Source organism: Megascapheus bottae, chromosome 1 (genome assembly GCF_031878675.1).
Source record: "Megascapheus bottae isolate mThoBot1 chromosome 1, mThoBot2.hap1, whole genome shotgun sequence".
Lineage (NCBI taxonomy): Eukaryota > Metazoa > Chordata > Mammalia > Rodentia > Geomyidae > Megascapheus > Megascapheus bottae.
In genome coordinates this window covers 100,515,660-100,542,104 of record NC_143509.1, presented here as the reverse complement: position 1 = coordinate 100,542,104, position 26,445 = coordinate 100,515,660, and the positions used below count along the sequence as shown (strand labels likewise).

The 26,445-nt window shown below is 48.6% G+C and overlaps 1 protein-coding gene across 1 annotated transcript; it reads left to right on the top strand.

Annotated features, from left to right (window-relative positions):
• Positions 1 to 848: 848 nt before the first annotated feature.
• On the top strand, positions 849 to 22,113 carry Vps26c (VPS26 endosomal protein sorting factor C). Its single transcript, XM_090349268.1, has 8 exons — positions 849 to 1,198; positions 12,165 to 12,308; positions 14,023 to 14,172; positions 17,419 to 17,499; positions 19,985 to 20,059; positions 21,035 to 21,185; positions 21,283 to 21,435; positions 21,536 to 22,113. The coding sequence occupies exons 1-8, from the start codon at positions 1,142 to 1,144 to the stop codon at positions 21,631 to 21,633; spliced, it is 909 nt and encodes a 302-aa protein (XP_090205394.1). The 5' UTR covers positions 849 to 1,141; the 3' UTR covers positions 21,634 to 22,113.
• The last annotated feature ends 4,332 nt before the right edge of the window (positions 22,114 to 26,445 follow it).

The window sequence follows — 26,445 nt, the reverse complement described above, 5'->3', positions numbered from 1 at the left end:
CTGAGCTGCCAGGAAGACCGGGCAGGAGTCCTGGGGGCCGAGAGGAGCGGACCACAGACCCGAGATGGCTGCGGGGACAGCAGCCTCCCTGCGGACCCGTAAACCGCTCGCGCGCGCCGCCGGGCTGCCCAAGCCCTTGCGATCCTGAACACAATGCACCGAGTCAGCCATGACATGAAACCCGACCTGCTGCCGCTCGGAAAGCAGCTCATGTGGACGATCCGCCCGGCAGGGTCCGTTTCCGTCAGCGGGGACGCGAGGCTGCGTGGCCGCTTGCCCGACCTCGGCGGGCGGGCGCGGCCCCGAGCTGCGCGCAGCCCCCGCGGCCAGGACGCGCGCCTCTGGGAAGTACCCACAAGCCCCCGCGACCGCGGGCCCGGCCCGGGCGACCCGGCGAGGCGGCCGGCTCCAGAGCGAGGTCACCCCGCGTTTCCCGAGACCTTGGCCACCGGCCGGCCAGGGGCGGGGCCAGTGCCAGCCAATCAGCGTCTCTGCAGCACGCGCGCGCGCGTGCGTGGTGCGGCGCGCGCGCACACGCAGCACGTGCCCCACCCCTGCAGCTGACTGGACTTCTCCCTTCGGGCGGGTGGAGGGCGCGCTTCCTTCTCGAAAGCTGTAGGTAGAGGTGAAGGGAGGAAGGAGTTGTGAGAAGGGGACGCGTCCCCAAGTTACAGTTTCCCCCGAAGGCCGCCTCCAGAGCGCAGCCCTTAGGCGCCGCGCAGCCTCACGGGAACCCCGCCTTCCTGCACAGCCACTACCCGCGAGATGCCCCACCCACTGCCGCAGGGCACGCTGGGAAAATCACGCTTTGGGTTTTTTTTCTTTTTTTTTTTTCATATTCCACCTCCCCTTCCGGAGAGAGGGGAACTTCCGGCTATCCTTACGATAGTGGGTGGGGCTAGTCTGGTCCTGCCCCCACGTCGGGCTGAGAGACGAGTGGGTCCGCTCTAAGCCCCACCCACGCCGGAAGGAGAAGGGTGTGGCTCGGATGCCGACTCGTTCCCTGTCCGGAAGTTGGCCTTGGGAGGTCACGTGGCGTGGCGGCGGGCTCTGAGGGGAAAAGGGGCCGGGCCCGGGGAGGAGGTGGGGCCGCCCCCTTCCCTTCGGGACCGGAAGTGGGATCGTCCGAGGTGATTCCGGTATGGGGACCCTACTGGACATCAAGATTAAAAGAGCGAATAAAGTCTACCACGCCGGGGTGAGTCGAGGGGTCCCTGGCCCGCAGGTTCCGCGCGTCCGGAGGGCTGCGGGCGGGCGCGCCCCGGGGCGGCGCCGCGGGCGACGCGCGTCTGCGGGCCTCCCCGCCCCGCCCCTCTTGGTGTCATCTTCTCAAAATTAAGGTGTTGATTCCTGATTCTGTCACAATCAGTCACCTTGGAGGATTGTGAAATGACACGAGAGAATCGAGGACACTGCACGTTTGGTGTTGGTGGGTCCCAAGACGGACATTTGTACCTCGGTGGGGCCGGTAATCCGGGCTGAGCCCGGCAGTGGCGGCTCAGGTCTGTCATCCTGGCTACTCAGCAGTCAGAGATGCGATGATCAAAGATCAAATCCAGGCCAGGCTGAAAAAAAAACACTTGAGACCCTGACTTTTATCTCCACTGAACTAGCAAAAAAGTCAGTTGTGGAGGTGTGATTCAAGTAATGGAGCACCAGCCCTGAGTACTAACGGTAAGGGACAGTGAGTGCCGAGGCCCTGAGTTCAAGGCCTGGTAGGGACTCAAGAAAAAAAAAGCAACAAAATGTTATGGGAACCAAACCAAACTGCAACTGTGTACACAGGAGGAAAGATACATGTTACCAAAGTTGGTCTGATTCATAGATATGTGTATTTATTTTGTGTATGTATATATTATACGCACACACATATATACATGTTGAAATAATAGGCTTGGAAGTGGAGGTGTGGCTCAGGTGGTAGAGCAATAGTGTTGAGGGAAAAAATTGAGGGATAGCGCCTAGTCCCTGAATTGAAGGTCTAGTATAGGTACCAAGATAACAACAACAATAATAAAATAATTGTATAGAAATATAATTCCGATACTACAAATTTCACCCTTGTAAAGCATTATAACTGAACAGCTTAGTATATTTACAGAATTTTACATCTATCACTACTATCTAATTAAAATATATTCCAGGGCCAGGTGTGTGGCCTAGTGATAAAGTGCTTGCCTAGCCTGCATGAAGACCAGGGTTCAATTCCTCTGTACCACATACATAGAAAAGCTGGAAGTGGCTCTGTGGCTCCCATGGTAGACTTGCTGACCTTGAGGAACACCCAAGGACAGTGCTCAGACCTACACCAATTTACAGTTACTCCTTACCCCATCTCTTTGCACTTGCTAGTCTGTTTTCTGTTGTGGTATTTCATATAACAAAACAATCATAACCATATGTGACCTTCTGTGCCTGGTTTCTTTTGTCTACCATGATGTTTTCAGCATTGATGTGTGTTGTACCATGTGCAAGTTCCTCTTTTTAATGAATAACTCACTTGTATGGATAGACCACAGGTTTACCGTTCATCTGTTTATAGTCATTTAGGTCATTTGCACCTTTTAACTATTAGTATGAACATTCTGATGATTTTTTTTTTTTTTTTGCCAAAACTGGGCTTAAACGCAGGGCCTGAACACTGTCCTTGGGCTTTCTCAAGGCTAGTGCTCTACCACTAGAGCCACAGCACCACGTCCAGCTTTTTTCTATGTATGTGGTACTGAGGAATTGAACCTGGGTCTTTGTGCATGCTAGGCAAGCACTCTACCCCTAGGCCAAACTCCTGGCCCCTAGTGAATGTTTTGCATGAATGTTTATTTTAGTTTTGTTTCTTTTGGGTAAAGTTGAAGTAGATTTTGCTGGGTAAGTTTATGTTGAACTTGCTTTGAAGATTGCCAAACTGTTTTCTGAGTACTACTTCACTAACTCACTCAGTAGTGACTGAGGGACCTAATTTTTTTACTGCTTTGTATTTTCATACCTTTTCAGGAGCTGGAAAAAATTTCAAAGTAAGAATAAAGGGGGTCAGAGCCAGGCACTGGTGGCTCAGGACTGTAATCTTAGTTACACAGGATCTGAAGATCTTGGTTTGAAGCCAGCCGAGGCAAGAAAATTCATGAGACTCTTATCTCCAATTAACTACCAAAGAACTGAAAGTGGTGCTGTGATTCAACTTGGTATAGAACGATAGCACTGAGCTGAGGAGCTCAGGGACCGCACCCAGGCCCAGAGGTCAAGCCCCATGCCTGACAGACACACACAAATACAGAAAAAGAATAAAGGGGAGTCAGTAACAAGAGACTATAGACATGTAACTTTCATACTTATTTCATTTATAGGTTTTCCTTCCTCATTTTTTGGTGGTCCTTGGGCTTGAACTCAGCTTCATGCTTATAAGGTGGGCACTGTATTGGTGAGCCATGCCTCCAGCCTTTTTTTTTTTTTTGCCAGTTCTAGACTTGAGCTGAGGGCCTGAGCTCTGTCTTAGGGTTTTTTCTCAAGGCTAGATCTCTACCAATAGAGCCACAGCACCACTTCTGGCTTTTTTCTACATATGTGGTACTGAGGAATCAATCCTAGGTATTTGTGCATGCTAGGCAAGCACTCTACCACTAGGCCAAACTCCTAGCCCCACCTCCAGCCCTTTTTGCCTTGCAAAAAGCCCCTGTTTTTGAGATAGGGTCTTGCTTTTTTCCAAAGATGGCCTGGACCATGATTCTTCTATTTATGTTTCCTGTTGGTTGACAGGCACATACAGTCATAGCCAGCTTTTCCTGTTAAGATGGGAGCCTCACAAACTTCTTTGTTCAGGCTGACAATGAACTAAGATTCTCCCAGTATCTGTGTCCCAAGTTGCCAGAAGTGTAAGTCACTACTTCCAGCTTAAAAGTTGGCATATTGATGGAGAAATCTTACTACTCCAGTCGAGACATATATTTAGAAAAGGTACATGGCATACGATTGTGAACTTGCCCCAATGGAAGTCTTAAGAGTCTACCTAGTCCCTATGGGTGGGAGAGTTGAAGACTCAAGAGTAGAATATACTTACCAGTCTCGTTCATTCTTTTTTTTTTTTTGGTGGGTCATGGGGCTTGAACTGTGTGCCTGGGCCTTATCCCTGAGCTCTTCAGCTCTTCATCTCAAGGCTACCACCTTACCCTTGACCCAAGCCCCACTTCATTTTCCCTGGAGGTTAATTGGAGATAAGAGTTTTGTGCCTGGGCTGGCTTTGAACTTTGATCCTCATATCTCAGCATCTGAAGTAGCTAGGATTACAGGCGTGAGCCTCCACGCTGTCCTTCATTCTTTGGTCAAGTTTTACATTTTTAAAAGGAAACCTTAGAGAGTGGGAGGACCTCAGACATAAAGTTAGTAAGATTCTATCTCATCAGAAACAATCAGGGCAAGGTATTACATGCCTGTAATCTCAGTGTGCTGGCCCCAAGCAAAAAGTATGAGAGCCTGACTGAAAAAATAACCTAGAGAAAAAAAGTCCAGAGAAAAGCTAGGTACAGGTAGCTCGTACCGGTAACCCTAGCTACTCAGGAGGTTGTCTGAGTACTGCAGGTCAAAGCCAGGCTGGGTAGGAAAGTCTGTGAGATTTTCCTCAATTAACCACTGAAAAACCGGAACTGCCGCTGTGGTTCAGGTGGTAGAACACTTGATCATAAAAGCTCAAGGACAGTTGCCAGGCCTTGAGGTCCAGCTCAGGACCAGCACAGGAATGTTTTAAAACATGAAAGAAGACATTAAGTGTTGATTGTAGAAGAAAAACCAGTCTAACTCCTATTTCTAGTATTTGCTCTGTGTGTGTGTGTGTGTGTGTGTGTGTGTGTGTGTGTGTGTGTTCAAAGACAAGAAGAGGAAGTTAATCAACCAATAGATATAATCAATGACAAAACTCTGGTTCTGGCTCATGATTCTGGCACTGGTTCTTATGTTCTGCCCTGTAGAGCCTGGGCGTCTGCCGGTGGTGTCATGGCTGCCTCCAGGCCCCAGAGATCAAGACCATCACTGGTGGCTAGGTAACTTGTTGGTGCCTAAGGAGAGTGTATCTTCCAGAGTGGCCTGCAGCATGGCTAGAGGGGCCCTCTCGTTCGTCCTTAGCTGGCTGCAGGTGAGCTGATGGCAAACGGACTTTCCATCTCATCTTCTCTATAAGTCTCAGCAACAATGGTAGAGATTTGGTCACTAGCCATTTCACCGACCTATCCATAGGCCTCCTGAAGTAGTGAAGCCCGAGTAATTTACATTGTTTGCTTCAGCTGTTTGCCCCAATGTTAGCATGAGCCTAGAGCTTTGGAATAGCCATGCTTAAGAGAATGGCTCAAAGAAATGCAGGATTACAGATTTCAAAATTGTTTGGGAAGGAGTATAGCCTAGTGGTAGAATACTTGCCTCACATGCACAAAGCCGGGTTTGATTCTTCCACATAACCAGAAAAGGCTGGAAATGCTGCTGTGGCTCAAGTGGTAGAGTGCTAGCCTTGAGAAAGCTCAAGAATAGGACCCAGCCCCTGAGTTGAATGCCCAGGACAGGCAAAAAAAAAAAAAATAGAAAGAAAGAAAGAATTGTTCCTTTGTCTCCCACTGATTATTATTTTTTTTTAGAGTTTATAATTTCTGTAGTACTTTTTTTCTTTTTTATTAAATAATTTATTAATGTTGATTTTTACGTCATATTTTAAATGACAAGTTTAACAAACAAGTGTTCAAGGAGGGAATCTCTATTTACAATCACTGGGACTTAGTATTTAGAACTTAATCAAAATTAGGCTAAGGGTTTGTATGTCATAGAAACATTAATTTATGAAATAAAACATTATATCTATAGAGTCATAGGTTTTTATGTCTATATAGTTATGTTTATATTTCCATTACCATGTCCATAGCTTTGGGTATGCAGTTATTGAGTCCTCGCTCTTGTACTCTTTGGATTATTTTTTAAAATACTTTTATTATCTTCAAGTAGTTATACAAAGGAGTTGCCATTCAATAAGGCAGTTTCTAATTCAGGAATAAAAATTGTCCCAAGTTTGAGTCCCTGAGGTCTTCTGCACAGCTCTCAGGGCCCAGTGCCAGCTGATGCTACCTCTGAGCTGGCTGGCTGGTTAGGCACCTTCTCCAGGCCCTTCCCATTTAGCCCGAGATGCTCACCTCTGCTTCAGAACATCATGTGGATGATGCTATTGCCTGCAAGTTTAATTTCCCCTGGGAATAGTTACCTAATCCTATTTCACAGCAAGGCATACCCTTTTACCCTTTAATCCTCACACCTTCTGTGAACAAGTGGCCTGGCCCCATTGGTAGTCAGGACTCTGAGACTCAGAGTAATAAGGAGCACGTTTTGAGTTCATGTCTTGTTCTCAAGTCTAGAACCTAGTGTGTCTTCTCATTTGTTTTGCTGTCCTAAGACTGAGGATCTGTTGAGAGAATGTTTCAGGACCCCAATCATAGGTCCCAGCCCACAGCAGTCGTGCACTTGGCATGCGTGGTTGCATTGCTTTGTCTTCTACATAGACATACAGACCAAAGTCTGTGGTCTCCAGAACTCCATCTCCCATAATGCTAATCACACCCTACAGCAGGCATCCACAGTGCTGGTCAATCAGATACCTGCCTGCCAAGCACCAGGTGGAAAGATCAGCGAGGCTGGGATCAAAGAACACAGAGAGATGACAGCATTTTTAGCCCTAGAAGCTGTGTTTCCTTCTTTGATGGTGCAGTGATGTGTTCTTAGTCGAAAAGTTTGCTTCTGCCTTCACTGCACAGAGAGAGCTTCCTGGTTAAAAGAAAGAATACTGCAGTAAATCTTTGTGTAATATAACTAATCCTTTTTTTTTTTTTTTTGCCAGTCCTGGGCTTGAGCTCAGGGCATGAACCCTGTTCTTGGACCTTCTCAAGGCTAGAGCTCTACCACTTGCGCCTCAGCACCACTTCCGGCTTTTTTCTATGTATGTGGTACCGAGGAATTAAACCCGGGTCTTCGTTCATGCGAGGCAAGCACTTTACCACTAGGCCAAACTCCCGGCCCCACTAATCCATTTTTAAAATAAATGTACAGTGTTTTACATTCTTCAGTCTGGCACACATACTCATGAAAGTGACACTTAAATATTGTGGTAATGAAATGTATAAGTAAGATTTACACCCTCGCATGGCCAGGTTACGTGATGAGGGATTCGTGTACTCCAGGCCCATTGCTATGACTGCAAAGCCTGAATGTTGTCATATTTGGCTTGCATGTAATTTCTTGTTAAAAAAATAAAGAGAAACACTGTATGCAGCAGCTCATTGTTAGGAAGAAAAACTGCACCGCCAAAGTGCTGTTTTACAAAGGCCTGACTACTCTCCTTTGTCCCACTGGATTCTGGTAAAGAAATTAGGAATGAATGCTGTCAGGGCAAGCATACGGAGGATGTTTGAGCTGGAGGGATCTCCAGGCAATTGGGGTCATGAGCCTTTTAGGAAACACTATCTAAACGTGTAACTGGCTGTCTTTTTCCACTTCGAACCTAATACTCCAGAAAAAGACTCGTCTCCTAAATCATAATCTAAGCCTTATATAATGCATGAAGGAATGTGAGAGGCACATTGCTGTTGGAGGTGTGGGTGCAGTAAGTTGTTCCTACAGCCCTCCAGAGCCCATGGCCCCCGCCCCCAGGCCATGCTGTCAGTCCTGACGGACCCAGCAGCCTCCACAAGCCATGTGCCCTGATGCTGGCAGCTCCCATTTCCTCCCCTGCCAGGTCCTCAACCAGTATGGCTGTTTTTCCCTTACCTTCCTTTTGTCCTCGCCTCACTCTGGATTCTGTTCTGGCTCATCAGACAGGTCTTCTCTGTGCCCCAAACTACAGATCACACCTTCCATGGATCCTGCTGCCGCTGCCTCTCAATCAGCAGCTCAGGGTCAGCAGAGCCCAGTGGCGCCTCTGCCACCCCCTTGTTCCCTTCTGTTCAGGCTTCCTGCCTCTCAGCCTACCCCGTCCTAAGTTCAGGATGAAACTATTTTTCCATTTGTTCTCCATTTTCATTGCAGCTACACATGAAGAGTTGATAAGCCTCAGTTCAGAGTAGAGCTTCTACTCCCTTTTTCCTTAGCCATCTTTTTCTTTTTTCTTCTTGTCGGTTATGGGGCTTGAACTCTGCGTCTGGGCATTGTCCCTGAGCTCTTCAGCTCAAGGCTACTGCCCTCCCCCTTGACTAACAGCACCACTTCCCATTTTCTAGTGATTAATTGGAGATAAGAGTCTCTCCTTCCTGAGCTGGGAGTTTGGCCTAGTGGTAGAGTGCTTGCCTAGCATGCATAAAGACCCAGGTTTGATTCCTCGGTACCACATACATAGAAAAAAAGCCAGAAGGGGTGCTGATGCTCAAGTGGTAGAGCTCTAGCCTTGAAAAAGTCCAAGGACAGTGCTCAGGCTCTGAGTTCAAGCCCAGGACTGGCAAAAAAAAAAAAAGTCTCTCATTCTTTAGTGCCCAGGCTTGCTTTGAACCCTGATCCGAGGATCTCAGCCTCCTGAGTAACTAGGATTACAGGAATGAGCCACTGCACCCAACTTCCTTAGCCATCTTTTACTGTGTTTTCCAATAAGCTGCAGGAACTTCCAGGCTGATCTTCTCCTGAGAGCTCCAGGAAAGCAGTAACGTGCACCAGCTGTGCTGAGCCTAGCCCAGAGGTGGCCTGGAAGAACTGCTGGAGGCAGGAGGTGGGTTGGACTTCGAGAGCTTCTACCAGCCATGCTGTGCGTGGCTTCCACCAGGTGCTGCACTGGTGAAGCATGCTGTCCTCGGAACTTCCTGCTGCAGATTCTTTTCCAGGCCAGTAGTTTCCAGGCCACATTTTTAGGGCACTGTACTCCTTTCTTCTCATACTTGAATGTGTGATTTAAGAATGGAAAGTATGGGCCAGGAGTTTGGCCTAGTGGTTAAAGTGCTTGCCTAGCATGCATGAAGACCCGGGTTCGATTCCTCGGTACCACATATGTAGAAAAAGCCGGAAGTGGTGCTGAGGCTCAAGTGGTAGAGCTCTAGCCTTGAGAAAGTCCAAGGACAGTGCTCAGGCCCTGAGCTCAAGTCCAGGACTGGCGGAAAAAAAAAAAAAAAAGAATGGAAAGTGTAAACATTTTCAGGAAGAAAAGAATAAAGAAAAGTCTAGGTGAATATGGCTTGTCAGTCTCTCCCCCACTCCTTCCTCCTTCACCCCTTTTTTGCTGGTCCTGGGGCTTGGTCCTGTCCCTCAGCTGTTTAGGATAAGGTCACTCAGAGGCAATTGAAGTCATGGCACTTAGTAAATGGAGGCTTAAACAATTCTAAGAGGTGAGTTATGAATATAGTGCCCACTAAAGTCATTTCTAGGCATATACAGCAGGGTTTTTTCAGATGAGGTCATTCCCCCCTTCCCTACCTTTCCTCAGACCCCCTCCTTCCTACCCTCCCTCCCCCCTTCCTTCCCTCCCTTCCAGGACCACACAGGCCTGGCTCTACTTAGGGTGAGGCTAGACCCAGTGGGTTGAAGGTTTTTTTTGTTTTGTTTTGTTTTGCCAGTCCTGGGGCTTGAACTCAGGACCTGGGTACTGTCCCTGAGTTTTTGCTCAAGGTAGGCACTCTACCACTAAGCCATATTCCCAGCTTGGGTTGAAGGTTTTCATTACCATTTTGTTTAGTCTTCTGGTAAGCCGTACCAGTCTGAGTTCACTTCAAAATATAATGTAGTGATACTGTTCATAAAAAGAGATCTGAAAGTTTTTCATTTACTAGAGAATAATTAAGATTTTTTTTTGCGGGGGGGATTGAACTCAAGGTTTCTCACTTGTTTTATGGTGGGAATAGGGTTTTTATTTTGTGGTAGGAGTCAGAACCTAGGCACTGTCCCTGAGCTCTTGGGCCATAGCTCTACTTGTGTTTTTCTGGTGGTTAATTGAAGATGAGTCTCACAGACTTTCCTATCTGGCCTGACCTTGAATCATGACCCTTAGATTTCAAGATTTCACCCTCCTGAGTGACCAGGATTTCATGTGTGAGCCACCAGTGCATGGTTACTTTAGTTATTTTTTTTAGATAAGACCTCCCTCCCATTTTTGTCCAGGGTGGCCTCAGGTTGGTTGAGATAAGGTCTTAATAACTTTTTGCCTGGCCTCAAACCATGATCCTTTTTTTTTTTTTTTTTTGGCTTCTGAGTAGCTGGATTACAGGCATTACTAGAAGATTTAAACCAAAAAGTATAGATCCAGCAGTTGGCTGACCTGGGTTAGTTTCTTTCCAGTTTTTCCTTGGTAAGATGCCTGTCCTTGACTCTGAATGAATCGTCTGGTGGGTGTTGGCCTCCTCTCCCTGCTGTGTTGAAACTTTCCCTAGGAAGCACAGAATGCGGCCAGTACCTTCTGAAGTAAAGTTCAGGGGAACACGCCATGGAAGAACTCTGCATGTAATACTTGAGTTGTCATTGGTTGATGTGTCACATTGTCTGCTTTCTGTCTGCTGTTCTATTAGTGGTCTAAGAGTAGGTTGGCCGCTTCCACCACTTTCGTGCTGTGTGAGTGTTGAAGCGGTAGTCTTGACCCACAGTCTTGATCACAGTACCTGTTTCCGTGGGTTGCACCCATTAGAATTGTTTTGTACCTTTTTCTTGTTGATGTCTTGATTCTCTGAGTTGGTGTTGTCTGGTACCAAGATGGCAGCCCATGAGTTGCCTTTTCTATACCTTTGCTCATCTTCCTTTCCTTTTTGGTGGAACTAGGGCTTGAATTCAGAGTCTCATACTTGCCTAGCTTGCGTGTTCAACTGGCATCCCCCTACTTGAGCCATGCCTCCATTGTGGCTGATGCTGGTTAGTTGGAGGTGGGGTCTGGTGTACTTCACTGCCTAGGTTTGGCTGGCTTGAACCATGACCCTCTGGGGCTCAGCCTCTTGAGTACCTAGGATTAAAGGTGTGAGCCACTGAGCACCAGTTAGCTCCTCCTTCCTTTTCATCCTCGCAAGTCTACCCTGACCCCTGGCATTTTAAGGTGTGTATCCATCATAGAACATAAAATTGGGTTTTGCTTTCTAATATGAAGTATGATGTTACATGAACATTAATTTAGCCTATTTATTAATATGCCATGTTTGGCATTAATTTTGCCATTGCTGTTTTGTTATAAGGAGTGTTTTGTAAGCATATTTTAAAGTATCTTCTTACAGTCTGTTTTCTTTGCTTTAAAGTTGTTATATGGCTTTTTGTTGTTTGCAGAACTGGGATTAGACTTAGGTTTCTTACATCCTAAGCAAGCCCTCCACCACTGAGTACTTCCAAACCTATTTGTTTTAATTAATATTTCAGGAATTTTGGATGGGTGGTAAAGAATGAAACCAAGAGGCCGGGAGCATGACCTAGTGGTAGAGTGCTTGCCTAATATAAATGAAGGCCTGGGTTTGATTCCTTGGTACTACATACACAAAAAAAGCCAGAAGTGATGCTGTGGTTCAAGTGGTAGACTGCTGGCCTTGAGAAAGTTAAAGGGCAGTGCCCAGGCCTTGAGTTCAAACCCCAGGATTGGCTCAAAAGAAAAAAAAAATGAAACCAAAATACTTGCCATATTTAGGGGGCAAAGAATACTCCCCGCTCCCTGAATTACCCATGATCAAAGAATGTGGTAAAAACGTCTTTACTGGTGGCATGGTAGCTCACACCTGTAATCTCAGCTACCCAGGAGGCAGAGATAGGAGTTTCGGGTCCAGCCTGGAGAAAATGTGAGACTTCATTTCAGCCAATAAGCCATGGTGGTATTTGTCTATGATCCCAGCTGTTCAAAAGATATAGGTAGGAACATCAAAATCTGAGGCCAACCTCAGACAAAAACACCACACCCTATCTGTTAAAAAAGAACAAACCCTCACTAAACTCAAAGCAAAATCATTGAGAGCATAACTGAAATGGGGGCGCCCTGCTCTTCCTGTCTCCCACTAGTTCACAGACCGTGTGCCTACAGCCTGGATGAAGGTTCGCCCTGGAAGTCAGGGATGGGGCAAAAATCCCCTCCTCCGCCCCCATCTCCCCCCCACTGCCAAGTCCACAGCAGTCAGTGGGCGAGGCCTTCTCCAGCCCAATTCCGGTGTCCTTGAAGGAGCTAAGGGTACTTCTTTCCATAAATGAGCTGAGGTCTGAGGCTGCTTGTCCCCCAGGAAATGCTGTCCGGCGTGGTGGTCATCTCCAGCAAGGATCCCGTGCAGCACCAGGGCGTGTTTCTGACCATGGAAGGAACCGTGAACCTCCAGCTCAGTGCCAAAAGCGTGGGCATGTTTGAAGCATTTTACAACTCTGTGAAGGTGAGGTCCTGGCTCACTACCAGCACTTATCTACGAACGTATTGGTGTGTATATTCTGTACTGGGCCTTGAACTTAGGGCCTCGACCTCTCAAAGGCTGGCTCTCTACCACTTGAGCCACAGCTCCTCTTCTGTCTTTTTGATGGTTAATTGGACATGACTGAAGTGGGGCCAGGAGTGTGGCCTATTGGTAGAGTGCTTGCCTAGTGTGCACAAAGCCCTGGGTTCAATTCCTCAGTACCACATACACAGAAAAAGCCAGAAGTGATGCTGTGGCTCAGGGGCAGAGCGCTAGTCTAGAGCAAAAAGTGTCCAAGGGCAGCATCTAGGCCCTGAGTTCAAGTCCCAGGACTGGCAAAAAAAAAAAAAAAATCAAGTGATAGAGTACCAGCCTTGAGCAAAAAAGTAAAGGTACTTTTTGGCCTGGTCTGCCTTTTGAACTGCTTTTTATCTTTAGATCTCAGACTCCTAAGTAGCTCGGACTATAGGCGTGAGCACTGCACCCAGATACTCCCTGCTTGGTTTGATTGGCAAGGGATAGAGAGCTCTTATGCTTCAGTACTTATGATCAACCCAAAAGCAGTCATACTTTGTTTCTAAATACACCTGATTTCAAGCCTCTGTGTTGTTATGTTCCTCCTTGATACATTTGATGAGACAAATGATAAAGAACTAGATTCATTAAAAGTAGCAGAGCTCATGGGCCGGGAGTTTGTCCTAGTTGTAGAGTGCTTATGTAGCATGCACGAAGACCCGAGTTCAATTCCTCGGTACCACATACATAGAAAAAGCTGGAAGTGGTGCTGTGGCTCAGGTGGTAGAGCTCTAGCCTTGAGAAAAGTCCAGGGACAGTGCTCAGGCCCTGAGTTCAAGCCCCACAACTGGCAAAAAAAAAAAAAGAAAGAAAAAAAAAGTAGCAGAGCTCTATAAGTGCTAGAGTTCTAGTAACACACCTAGAGTTCTAGTAACTCAGGAGGCTGAGATCTAAGGATTCCAGTTCAAAGCCAGTCTGGGCAGGAAAATCCATGAGACTCTTTATCATCAATTAGCCACCAAAAAGCTGGAGGTGGAGCTCTGGCTCAAATGGTAGAACACTAGCTTTGAGTACAAAAGCTCTTCCTCAGGGCCAGCACCCAGGCTTTGAGTTCAAGACTCAGGTATTGGCATGCACACAGGCACACACGCACGCACGCACGCACACACACACACACCCCATTAGAGCTCCAGATCTGCTGTTTATTAGCTGCTACTGTGTCCAGCTGACACTAAGACCAGAAGCTCTTTTTGTTTTTGCCAGTGAGTGTGGAGTTCCCTGATCCAGAAAGTTCTGAAGTTACAGTTACCTTTTCCGGAAGACCATGTCAACCTGACTGAGGAGGGCCAAGACTGTGCTCCCTACCACTCTTGGCAATTCTGCAGCGAGTGGGGGAGTGCATGCCTCCTAGCTGGTAGACCCTGCATTGCCTGGGAGTGTTGGCATGACTCAGGGAGGTGCTTGTGAATCAGGAGGCATTTCTTCCTGGCTGCAAGTGAACACTTCCAGGCCCACCACTAGAAATAACCCCCATTGTGCCAGAGACTTACCAGTGGAACCAGCTTGCTGCTGAGGTACCAGGAAGGCAGCGTCGGGGGGGCTCTGGTCAGGGCTTCGGACAGATGGTTGGTGTGGACAGGTCCAGGTGCAGGCTGACAGCTGAGTTGATTTTGGTTTACAGCCAATCCAGATTATCACCAGCACCATGGAAATGGTGAGGCCAGGGAAGTTTCCCAGTGGCAAAACGGAGATCCCCTTCGAGTTTCCTCTGCACGCGAAGGGGAACAAGGCCCTGTATGAGACCTACCACGGCGTGTTTGTCAGCATCCAGGTGAGTTTTTGTCCCGCCCCGGCACGTCAGCAACTTGCTGCTGGAAACCAGCAGGAAAGATGGATGAATTCATACCGCTGTGCTGCTGCTTGTTTTGCCCTGCAGACCACATTTTGGGTCTGCCTTCTGAGCTATGTCCCCCGCTCATTTGACTTTTTTTTTGTGGGGGTCTTGGGGCTTGAATTGGGCCTGGACGCTGTCCTTGAGCTCTTTAGCTCAAGACTACCACCCTACCTCTGGGCCTAGGCGTTATCCCTGAGCTCTTCAGCTCAAGGCTACAACCTATTATTTGTGTGTGTGCACGCGTGTGTGTGCGCATGTGTGTGCATGTACGTGCGAGTGCATGCATTCATGTCTTGTGCATGTACACATGCCTGTGCCAGTCCTGGGTCTTGAACTCAGTGTCTGGGTGCTATCCGTTAGCTTTTTTGCTTATGGCTAGGACTCTGTTACTTGAGCTGCACCTCTACTTCTGGATTTTTTGCTGGAGCTAAGAGTTTCACAGACTTTATTGCACAGGCTGGCTTTGTACTAGAATGCTTAGAACCTAGCTTTCTGGGTAGCCAGGATTACGGGTGTGAGCCACTGGCATACAGTGTGACCATTATTTTCTCAGGAACCATGTTATGACTTTCTCCAAATTCCTATCTTTGTGTCCTCTGTGGGCTTCAGTGATGCTGAGAGTTTGTATTGTTGGTAATGCATGTGATCTAACTTCTTTCTGGTCCCAGCATTAACTTGCCTATTTTATTCCTACAAGTATCTCTTTGTTCCATTCCTAGGGGCTAGCACTTTCTCCTAGGCCTGCATTCTTCATGGGGACCACTGCAGTGAGGAGGATTTATGACTTCCGCTCCCCTGCTCTTAAGGAGGCTTTTGCAAGTTGCTGTGGTCTCAGGAGCAGAGCCAGAGCAAGCACAGGAAGAAAGGTGCCCTTGCTCACCCATGCATGGCAGCAGGGTGATAGTCAGGAGTTTGATTTAGCTTCTGAGTTAACCATTTGGACTTGTAGAGTCTCCTGGTTGTGGTAGGTCACATTATCAGTAAGAGTCCTGCAAGTGCTGGGCTGGGCGCACAGTCTGTCTACCAGTTTCAAGAGCTGTGGCGGAGATGGGTGGGAAGAAGAATGTAGTGATGACAGTTGTTGACATATCTTCCTGTGAAGAAAAAAACATGTTCTAATCTTTTATTAGTACACCTATAGGCTAACAGCACTGATTAAAGAAGTTTCTAGAACTGGAAGTTTTGAGAACTACTTGTATGCAGACAGCTAGATGCCTGTTTCTGGTACGTTGGTGGGAATTGTGATCAGCTTGCCAGGCTGGGAATGTTTTCACCATGGAAGAAAGTGGATAAGAGAACAAGGCTGAAAATACCTTGTGTTAATGTGGCTTTTGTTTGTTTAATTTATTTTTGAGCTGGTCCTAGGGCTTGAACTTGGGACTTGGCACTGCCCCTGAACTTTTTCTGTTCGATGCTGACACTCTACCACTTGAGCCACAGCTCCATTTCTAGTTTTTTTTGTTTGTTTGTATTTGTGTGTGTGGGGGGGGAGGAGCAGGTGTTAACTGCAGATAAGAGTTTCACAGAGTTTTCTGCCCAGACTGACGAACTTCCAACCATGGTCCTCAGATCTCAGCCTCCTGAGTAGCTGGGATTACAGGTGTGAGCCACTGGTGCTCAACTAGAAAAGAATTTTTGTTCCTATGTAGAATTAGCAACATTGGCTGTATGTACCTAGTAACTCATTCATACTATTTGTTTGAATAGGATAATGCTATATTCATGAATGGAATAAGATCAAGCATTTAATATTGTGATTGTACCTCTCCCCTTCCCCACTTTTTATCATCTCTTAAGGAAAGTCATTGGGTTGTTCAAAGTTAAGTTGAAACCTCATTCTTTCTAAACATGCTGTTCACATTCTGTTGTCTAGGGACCATTTCTTAGGAGTTTGAACGTGCTGATTTCTTTGGTGTTTAGTTAACTGAGGATGTTGCAGCTTGCTCTATTTCTGTTTTGTTTCATGTTTTCACTTTGAAACAGAGTCTGGAACTCAGGCTGGCCCAAGATCCTCCTGAGTGCTGGGAGCACACCTGGCTCGTTTTGTTGACTGGCTGTTTCTCGGGGAGTGGGCGGAGGCCTGGTAGCTTTGGCTCCTAGCCATGAGCAATTTCCATCTTTGTTATTAGGATGGCCTATGAGAACTTGTCAGTCTGCTAGTTGTGCTTTCTACAACCTCTTTTTCTTTTAAAAATGATTTAAATCTTAGGCAAGTTGTATTGTGTTCTACTCTCATGGCCATCCTAGCAGAGCTTTCTACTATAACAAAGCATAATAGCAATAACCCCATGTCTGCTGAAATCACATAGGCGAAGTAATTATTCTAGAGACTCTACACCATCTCCCAGTTAGAAATACCCTTGATAGGAGCCTTGGCAGGTCTGGGCATGGGGACTGCTCCTGTTGAGTCCAGCCCTGCTGTCTTTACATTAACACCCTCCACGCACAAACCCAGGGCACATTGACTTCAGCTAGTGCTCAGCTAGTGGAAACAGAACTTGTCGGACGCCATCCTGCCACATGAGAGATGTGTCCTTTGCGCCCCCGTGCGCATGTCATTGCTTCTTGAATCACTCATCACCGTCTTCCTGTATAGAGAATCGTGGCCACAGTCCAGGCCCTGTGCATCCCACCTTCCATTCATAGGGCACAGACTCCATCTTGGATCAGCTTCAGCAAGTGTGACAAGCAAGTGTGGTGGGCTCCCTGGGTTGGGGCTGTGGTGAGGCTCCTTCCTGGTTCCTGGCTAGTGACCTGGAGTGCCAGCAGAGGGCATCAGATTGGCGATGTGCTTGGTGCTTGGCAAGGGGTTAGGTGCTGCCCTGGGGGCTTCTGGCATATCTGCCAGGCCTCCTCTCTGTATATCCACAGAATGTCTGCACTGTCCTGCAGCCTGGGATCCCGGGTGTGTGGAGGGGAGCTCGGGGAAGGTGCATTGTATGTGGGGCGCATGGTGAGGTGGAGAGTGGATCCAGCCTCGGGATGCTGTGGGAACAGCCTGGAGGATGACAGTAAAGAGACGTTTGTTCTGCTTTTTATTTTAGAACCAAATGCCTTTTGTTTTGAACATTACACTCTCCCACTGTGCATACTAATTTTATGTCATGCAGTAAGTCACTGGGCAAAGTTCTGAGTGGAGCTGGACATGGAACTGCCCTGACCATTCCTCTCCCCTCTTTGCAGTACACACTACGCTGTGACATGAAGAGGTCGCTGCTGGCCAAGGACCTGACTAAGACCTGTGAATTCATTGTCCATTCCACTGTAAGCTTTGTCTTGGGCTCTGGGTGGGTCTGGGATACACCAAGCCAGGACTCCAAGCTAGCAGAAACCCTTGCCTGCTCTCACGGGTGTCCGCAGAGATAGGGCCCGCATGCCACCCAGGGCACTGTGCCCAGCAGATACCTTTCCTTGCGGTTCGTGTCCCACCTGAGGACAGTGAGAGCGAAGCTGGCCTACTCTGTGCCAGAGCGAGATATCAGCTCAGCCCCCAGGCTGTGGTGGCGAGTGGCCCTTGGGGAGAGTGCTTGAGGCCTGTGACCCTGGCACTCCTGCCCTGTGAGAGCACTTAGGGCACGTAGGGATTTGGCGGACATCTTTTGCTGGCATTTTGCGATTATAGATGTTAAAAATGCCCTTCCTAGACGGGTGCTAGACCTACATACTCATTAAGCGGAGACCTGAGGGATTGGTGGTTTGATGCCAGGTCAGGCAGAAAAGTCTGTGAGACTTTTGTTCAATTGTCCAACAAAAAGCTGGGCTGGCTCAAGTAGTAGAGCACCATCCTAAAAAGCACTACACTCTGAGTCTAAACCTAAGTACCTGGCAAAAAAAGACCCAAGCCAATTCCATGGCGAGAAATTCACCGTCCTTACCACTTCTGAAGGGTGCTTTTGACAGAGCCCATCTTGGTCACACAGCATTAGCAGAGACGGCCAGCCCCTATCTTGATGTGACAAGTGACTGTCCACTGGGATCCTCTGGTTCTCTCTTAGGCACAGAGGCAGCCACACCTTGACCTTCCTTTCCCTCAGTGTTACCTACCCTCAGTCTCTGACCTCGAGACTGTCTTCCCACCTCCTCACCCCATTCCTGCCCTCAGCATGTGGACAGTACAGCTTAAGGGGTTCCAGGACAGGGTTAGTGGAGTCCTGGAGAGCCTGGTGACATCCTGGGCCCCTGGCATGGCGGTGGCAGCAGGGTGGCCGGGAGGTGCTTCCAAGGCCTCTCCTGGGCTGAGAGCTGCTCCACAGCAGCTCCACCATGGATCCTGGCTGGGCTGTTCAGGGAACCACCACTGCTCTGGTGTGAGCACAGCACAGGGACCCATCTGTCTGTCTGTCTCCACCGTGCTTCTTAATACTTGCTGGATTCTGTGGAGGTCTTGAAGACAGCATTCTCTTACACTGTTCAGTGTCTCCAGAATCCTTTAGGAAGTAACTAAAGAGGCAAGACTTACATCATTGCATGTATGGTAATTCTATACAATACATTTCTTAGGGGGGGTGTGTGTGTGCACGCGTGTGTATGCACGCGCACATATGTGCATGGACGTGTGTGCATGCATACACATGGTGCTTGATCTCAGGGCCTGGGTGCTGTCCCTTAGCTTCTTTTCCACTTAAGGCCTGGCCCTCTACCCCTTGAGCCACAGCTCCACTTCTGGTTTCTTGGTAGTTAATTGGAAATAAGAATGTCACGGACTTTCCTGCCTGGCTTTGAACCATGATTGCCAGTTCTCAGCTTCCTGTGTAATTAGGATTACAAGTATAAGCCACCAGCGTCTAGCTTGGAACTTCATTTTTGTAACTTTTTAGGGCTTCAAGTCTTTGCAGTTACCTTCTTATTAAGCTTTTATATTCACTTGATTTAAGTATATCATAACAATAAATTGTTTTATAAAATGAGCTGAAAATATATTTTTTCCCTTTTGGAAGTTACTTGGTTCAGATGAATTATTTTTCTAATCCAAACAAGGGGCTTCAAAGTCAAATTATTTCCTGAAATGATACGTAGACATGTATGTCCTTACTAATAAGAACCTTGAATGTTTTGAAGAAGAATGAGCCTCATTGTGGCACCTTGCTCAGCTCCTGCCTCCAGGTCAGGCCTCATGCCGAGGCATGGCTGCCTCTCGCTGAAAGTCGTGCTGCAGGCTCCCAGCCAGTCCCAGGCAGGGTCACTATGGCACACTGGGCAAGTCCTTCCTCCACCCGCTCCCTAGGTCTGGTTGGCCCTTGGCATCCTGGGTCCTGGGTTGGAGCCACCTCGATGTGCCAGAGCAGCAGGGCTCTGGGTGGATTCTGAAGTGGACCAGATGGTTGGTTTGGGTGATACCTGCTGTTCTTTCTCTAGTGATTCTTCCAGGCAGGCAGCACTGTAACCCAGCAGCCCTGGCACCACCCTGCAAAACCCTACTTGAGGCAACTCAGCCAACAAGGCCTTGAGCTCTGTGTCTCAGTGTCTTATAGATCACGACTACCGGGGAGGTGTGACAGCCATATGCCGACTGAGATACACTACCTCCCAAGAGTTCTGCTCTCTTCCTTGGGTCTTGAAAACTCAGAGCCCATAAGTTCCCTTGGACATTGATTTAGACATCTGTCCACGCAGTTTGCAGATGAGGAGTCTGATGGAGACACCTGACGAGGGCACATGGGGTTTGGGCAGACTGGCCCTCTTTGGCTCTCGTTGTCTTTCGGCTTGCTGTGCGCTGGGCGCTCACCCCAAGCTTTTCCCTTCTCTTTAGCCTCAAAAGGGGAAGCTGACTCCGAGCCCTGTGGACTTCACGATCACACCGGAAACCTTGCAGAACGTCAAAGAGGTAACTGCTCTCCTACTGCCATGTGCTTCCGCGGGGACCCAGTGACCTGGTCAGAGAGGAGATGGATCCTCACTGCTTTCCTACCCAAACTGCCATTTTCCGTTTCCATACCGAACTCAGTCATAGTTTGGAAGAAGAGCAGCCACTCTGTCCATGCCTGGTCCCTTCCTCTCCAGCTTCTATGAGCATGTGACCCAAGGCAGGTGACTTCAGAGTCCGGGTTCTCCCTCCCCCTGCTGAAGCATTCTGGGGGTTGCGTGGACTTGCAGCCTTCTTACTGTTCTTGATTCTGGGTGTAGTTTATAGATGAGGCTCTAGTTTTGCTGGCGTGGCTGTCTCCAGCCCTGGTGGCAGTCTGTTGTGAGTTGGAACCCACAAGTGTGGTCTGTGCCAGTCTCCAGTCTTCTGGGCATCAAGGGTCAGTGGTCTGCACATGGCCACAAGTGACCCAGGACACTTTTTTGGCGTGCCTCAAATCAAGGTGAGGGGTTCCAGCTCTCTGAAGAGTCCCAGGATACATCCCCCTTCCCTGGACCCCTGCTTCTCGGGAGCACAGGTGCAGCCAGCTGTAGCACTGTCCCCCAACCTTATCACACTTAAATTGCATGTCATTTGTGACTGCGCTACCTCAGCTGCACAGTGGTGTGCTAACACCAGAGTGGCCCTTGGTGGTAGCACGGCTCTGCTGAATGACCATCTTATCCCCGCAAAGAGTGTGGCTGTCACCCGTGTCTGCAGGGACAGTATGGAGGAAGTCCTTGAAATTCCCTCCGGTGAACTGTCCAGGCTGTCAGAACTGTGTACATTGGGAAAACATTTTAGTCTGCGTATCCCTTAAATACAGATGGACGTATATGAGTGTGCTTTTTAAAATGTATTTTTAATTTTTCGATTTTTATTTATTCGTTTAGCCAGCCCTGGGTCTTGAACTCCTTTCCTCCTCCAGGCCTCACGTCTCTGCCCTTCCCCTCCTAGAGAGCCTCGCTTCCCAAGTTCCTCATTCGAGGACACCTGAACTCCACCAGCTGCGCCATCACGCAGCCGCTGACGGGCGAGCTGGTGGTGGAGCACTCGGAGGCCGCCGTGCGCAGCATCGAGCTGCAGCTGGTCCGCGTGGAGACGTGTGGTGAGCCGCGGCCCTGGCCCTGCCCCTGCCCGCGCGTCCCCCTCGTCCTCCGCCCCGGGGGCTGGGTGGCACATGGCGTCCCCACGCTCGTCCCCAGGCTGTGCCGAGGGCTACGCCCGCGACGCCACGGAGATCCAGAACATCCAGATCGCCGAGGGCGACGTGTGCCGGGGCCTGCCGGTGCCCATCCACATGGTCTTCCCGCGGCTCTTCACCTGCCCCACGCTCGAGACCACCAACTTCAAAGTGGGTAAGCGGCCCGCGGCCCGGAACCTCCGCAGCGGCCGGCCCCGCCCGCCCCGCGCGCGCCTGACCTCCGCCCGTGCCCCCTGCCCGTGTCCCCTCCACAGAATTTGAGGTGAACGTCGTGGTGCTGCTCCACGCCGACCACCTCATCACCGAGAACTTCCCGCTGAGGCTGTGCCGCACCGAGCCCGCCAAGGCCTGAGCCCCGCCACCCGCCACCCGGCCCCGGGATGCTGCCGTGCGCTGCTGCGGTGCGATCCCAGCCCCGGGACCCCAGGAGGCCCCCCCTCCCCCCCCCCCCCCGGGCTGGTTCTCATCCCCACGACAGGTGGAAGCCCTCCCCGCCCTGCTCCCAGAAGGCATTCAGAGGCCAGTGTGTGGACCTCTCCACCAGAGGGGCCGGGGCCCTCCCTGCCCCTGCCCCTGCCCCTGCCCCTGCCCCTCCCCACTCCTCTGCTCCCTCTCCCCTTCTATCACAGAGCTTGTGAGGCAGTTGTACCTTTCTTTCTTTTTAAAAGTTTCACCCCTCCCCTTCCTTTCTTGGCCCTGAGGAGGAGCTATGCTCCTCTGCTCGCTAGCCCGGCTTCCTTTGGCCCCATGGGCAGGCCGGGTGGAGGAGGCCAGGCTCTCCCTGGCTCTGCTGAGTGATCAGAATGTTCTTTCTTTCTCTCTCTCTCTCTCTTTTTTTTTTTTTTTTTTTTTGCCAGACCTGGGCTTGAGCTGAGGGCCTGAGCACTGTCCTTGGGTTTTCTCAAGGCCAGAGCTCTACCACTTGAGCCTCAGCACCATTTCTGGCTTTTTTCTATGTATGTGGTACCGAGGAATCGAACCTGGGTCTTCGTGCATGCTAGGCAAGCACTCTACCACCAGGCCAATTGTGTTTAAATTGAAGCTATGCTTCAAACTTGCACAAAAAGTCATTTTTAATGAAATAAAAGTTTCTAACGACAGGCGCTGCATGACTAAGGAGAGGAGGAGTGGTGTGCCCTGCCATGTGCGTTCTGTGGCAGGGCTGCCAGCAGCTAGGGCCAAACAAGGTTGCAGCCTCTGCCCTCTGTCTCCCGGCCAGAAAAACCCCACAGGGCGAGACGTGAAGGTCCAGCGCCCTCCTCAAGGCCACAGACTTTGGGATGGTCTGCAGGTCCCACCACTGGTCACCAGCTGCCTCTCCTCATCCTAGGTAGGAACAAGGCCCAGAAGACAGGGCAAGCAGCCGTGCTCCAGGGCCAGCACCTCTGGGCGAAGGCCTCCAGCCTTTCCACACCCTTCTCTCTGCCTATGAAAGGCCACTGGAGGCTGGCAGATATTAAAAGGCAGAGCAACTTGGAGACAACAGGCAGATTCCATTCTGCATAGTCATTTTCCTCTCCTCCCACCTGGAGGACCTCTCCTGCCAGAGGCCCTGTGGTGACAAAGCAGGCTCACATATCTATGGGTCTGTGAGGAAAGGCAGCTCTGGGCGGCTGGTGACCTGGCCGGGCGGTCAGGCTGACCTGACACACAAGCTTCTGGAAAGAATGCCTTGCCCCTGTAAACACAGCAAGGGAAGAAACTTAGCATGCAGCGTTTCTCATCAGAACCTGACACAAATAGCAAAGACACCCAGGAAACACTTGACTTTGCCTCTGAACCAAGAGTGGATTAGTACATGTATTCAGTTTTCTACATGAGAGGCCCTGACAGGTGCTGTGCAGATAGACATGGAATCAGGCATTGTTAGCAGGCTTCTGGGGTCTCAGCACTGGCAAGGGCAAGTTAAAGAGATCTCTTGTCTGCCATATGAAAGTAAAATGTTCTGCTAAATATACAGTGAAGTCACATTGCCTAGCACTCAACAAGAAATTACTAGACATGCAAAGCAGCAGAGAACATGACACATAGTGATGAAGAAAATTAAGTCAATAGAACAAACTGGAAAAGACCAGAGAACTAGAGAAGGCAATTAAGATAGTCACTGGGGCCCCAATTTATGTTTAGACCACCTAGGCTGTGTAAGCCAGGGACGGGGTGCAGGCCGGTTCTCACTCAGATGGCTGAGGTACTGGGGTGGGGAGGAAGGGAAAAGAGGGAGAGAAGGGAGAGATGGAGAAAAGAGGCAGAAAGGGAAGAAAGAAAAGCATAGAAAATGTTAAACATATTAATTATTAGAGACAGAGACTTTTCTAGAGTTGAAAATTATAGTGTCTGAGATGAAAATCTATGTAATTGGATTAATAGCACCAGTATTAAATGGAGAAAAACTAAAAAACACAACACCACCAGGCGTGGTGGCTCATAACCTGTCATCCTAGCTACTCAGGAAGCTGAGATCTGAGGGTCAAGGTTTAAAGCCAGCCCGGGCACAAAAGGACCTGAGACTCATCTCCAGTTAACCTCTAGAAAATGGGAAGTAGGGCCTGGCTCTAGGGTAGGACAGTAGCTCAGGGACATCACCCAGACCCAGGGGTAGGGAGGTAGCCATCCCATGACCTACAGCAAAACAAAACTTCAGGAAGTGGTGCTGTGGCTCAAGGAGTAGGACGCTAGCCCTGAGCTGAAGCCCCACTACCAAAAACCAACAACAACCAAGAGCGCACTAATTTTCCAAAATAAAATAAGAAAAGTTGCTATAATTATGAGCAGAGTATCAATGAGTTGCAAGGTAAAGCAAGGGCAAGAAAAGATCTAAATATTGAGATATTTTTTTTTTCTTGTCAGCTGTGGGGCCTGAACTCGGCCTGGGCCTTGTCCCTGAGCTCTTCAGTTTAAAGCTACTGCTCTACCATTTTAGCCACAGTGCCACTTCCAGTTTTCTGGTGATTAGTTGGAGATTAAAGAGCCTCACGAACTTTCCTGCCTGAGCTGGCTTTGATTGAACAGCAATCTTTAGATCTCAACAGTCGGAGTCTCTAGGATTACAGGTGTAAGCCATTGGCACCCTGCTCCAATTTTCTTATAAGACTAGATTAATAAATGAAATTAAGGGTTGATGTATAAGCAGCTGAATAAATTCAGTAAAACTTTACACCAATAATGAACTGAATAGAATAAAGAAGACATTGTAAGGTATGAGAAGAATTCATTGATAGATCCTGATTGAAGTGAAATTCTAGAAAAGAACTGCTCAATTCCTCAAATAACAACTTGACCAAAAGCCTAGCTAAAAGAATAAGTAAAAAAGGTATAATGTATTGGGGACCAAAGAGGAAAGTGGTGGCATTAGCTCAAACAGAGATTGGAAAACATCCACAGAGTTCATGAAGAGACCAAACCTGTGCATAATGCGCATTGAAGAAGAGGTACGAGTTAAAGGCTTTAAGAACTGTTCAATAAAGGAATGGCCGAAAACTTCGTCAACCTCAAGGTCATCCGTGTGGAGGCGGCAGACAGAGGGTCCACCAAACACGGATGACCAGAAAAGAAACCCCTAGACACATTACAGTTAAAATGGTAAGTATACAGAGTAAAGAAGTGACAGAGTTGTAGCTCTGGCAGAGTTGAGGCCCTGAGTTCAAACTGCAGTATTGGCCCAGAACAATAAAGAACACTGAAAACTGCAAGGAAGAGACAAGTCACACACAAAATCCAAGTCCATAGGTTATCAGGTTTCCTGTACAAAAACAATAATGTAACTAAAGCAAAATTATGTTTTATAAGATTTGGAATCGCTACTAAGTGTTACTCAAGAGGCTGAGTTCTGAGGGTTGATGTTCAAAGATGGCCCTATCTCTGGCCGCTAAGAAGCCTCACCCAGGCCTAGTTCAAGTCCCAATCCTGATGCACATTCGTGCACAGCATCCACAGCTGAAAGACTACGTATCTCAGAGCCGGGAGACAAATGTAGTGAAGAATGTCTAGTAGACTGAAGAGAGAAGATCAAGTGTTCGTTGTTTTTAAGTTGGGGGAGGGGTTGTTGGTAAGTCCTCGGGTTTGAACTAGGAACCTGGCTCTTGAAGGCAAGAGTTCTACTACTCCAGCCACTTGCTCAGCAATTTCTAGTGTTCTGTAAAGCAATTAGGGTAGCTATACTTAGCTGTTATTTATCACGTATTTCAAGATAACTAGAGCACCCTGGTGCAGTCTTCTGCATCGTATGGAGGGAGGGTGTGGCCAGGTGGCCAGGGCAATGAGGTGTGGGTATGAGCAGCAGTGAGCTGGCGTCCCAGGCTTTTGCTGCTTATGTCATCTGAGACTTTGGGATGTGGAGACCTGAATGCCAAGCGGTGAGCAGACTTGGGTGACAGGGACTCCCATGACTAGCAATGAACCTGCATGGGGGTTTGCTAAACTGAAGTGGGTTCCAACTGCGATGCTTTCCAGCTAGATGCTTTCAAGGAGCCATATTTTCCCCCAGTTCTAGAGCTTGAACTCAGGGCCTGAGCACCGTCTTTAGGATTTCTCAAGGGAAGAGTGCTACCATTTGAGCCACAGCAACACTCCTGGCTTTTTCTTTCTTTCTTTTTTTTTTTTGCCAGTCCTGGGCTTGAGCTCAGGACCTGAGCACTGTCGTTGGACTTTCTCAAGGCTAGAGCTCTACCACTTGAACCTTAGCACCACTTCCGGCTTTTTTTTCTATGTATGTGGTACCGAGGAATCGAACCCGGGTCTTCATGCATGCAAGGCAAGCATTTTAACCACTAGGCCAAACTCCTGGCCCCACTCCTGGCTTTTTCTATGTGTGTGGTACCAAGGAATTGAACCTGGGTCTTGGTGTATGCTTGGCAAGCACTCTATCGCTAGGCCAAACTCCCACCCCTAGGTCCATTTTATTCTTTAGGTTTTTCTCCACCAGTACAATAGGGGAGATTACTTTGTAAGGCAGTTGGAGAAAATAGCCACCACAAACTGTCAGTACTCTGTTCAGTATCCTGAAATGGCCCCTAGTAAAAGCTGATTTGGAATCAGTGAGAACTTGGGCTGGGGCCATGAAAAGGCTAGAGGGGTGTTGGCATCATCCGATTTGGAAGTCTCCGCTTTTGTGGTATGTGGCTCTCATCCTGAAACTGGTAAGGCTGTTGATTTAATCTCCACTGCC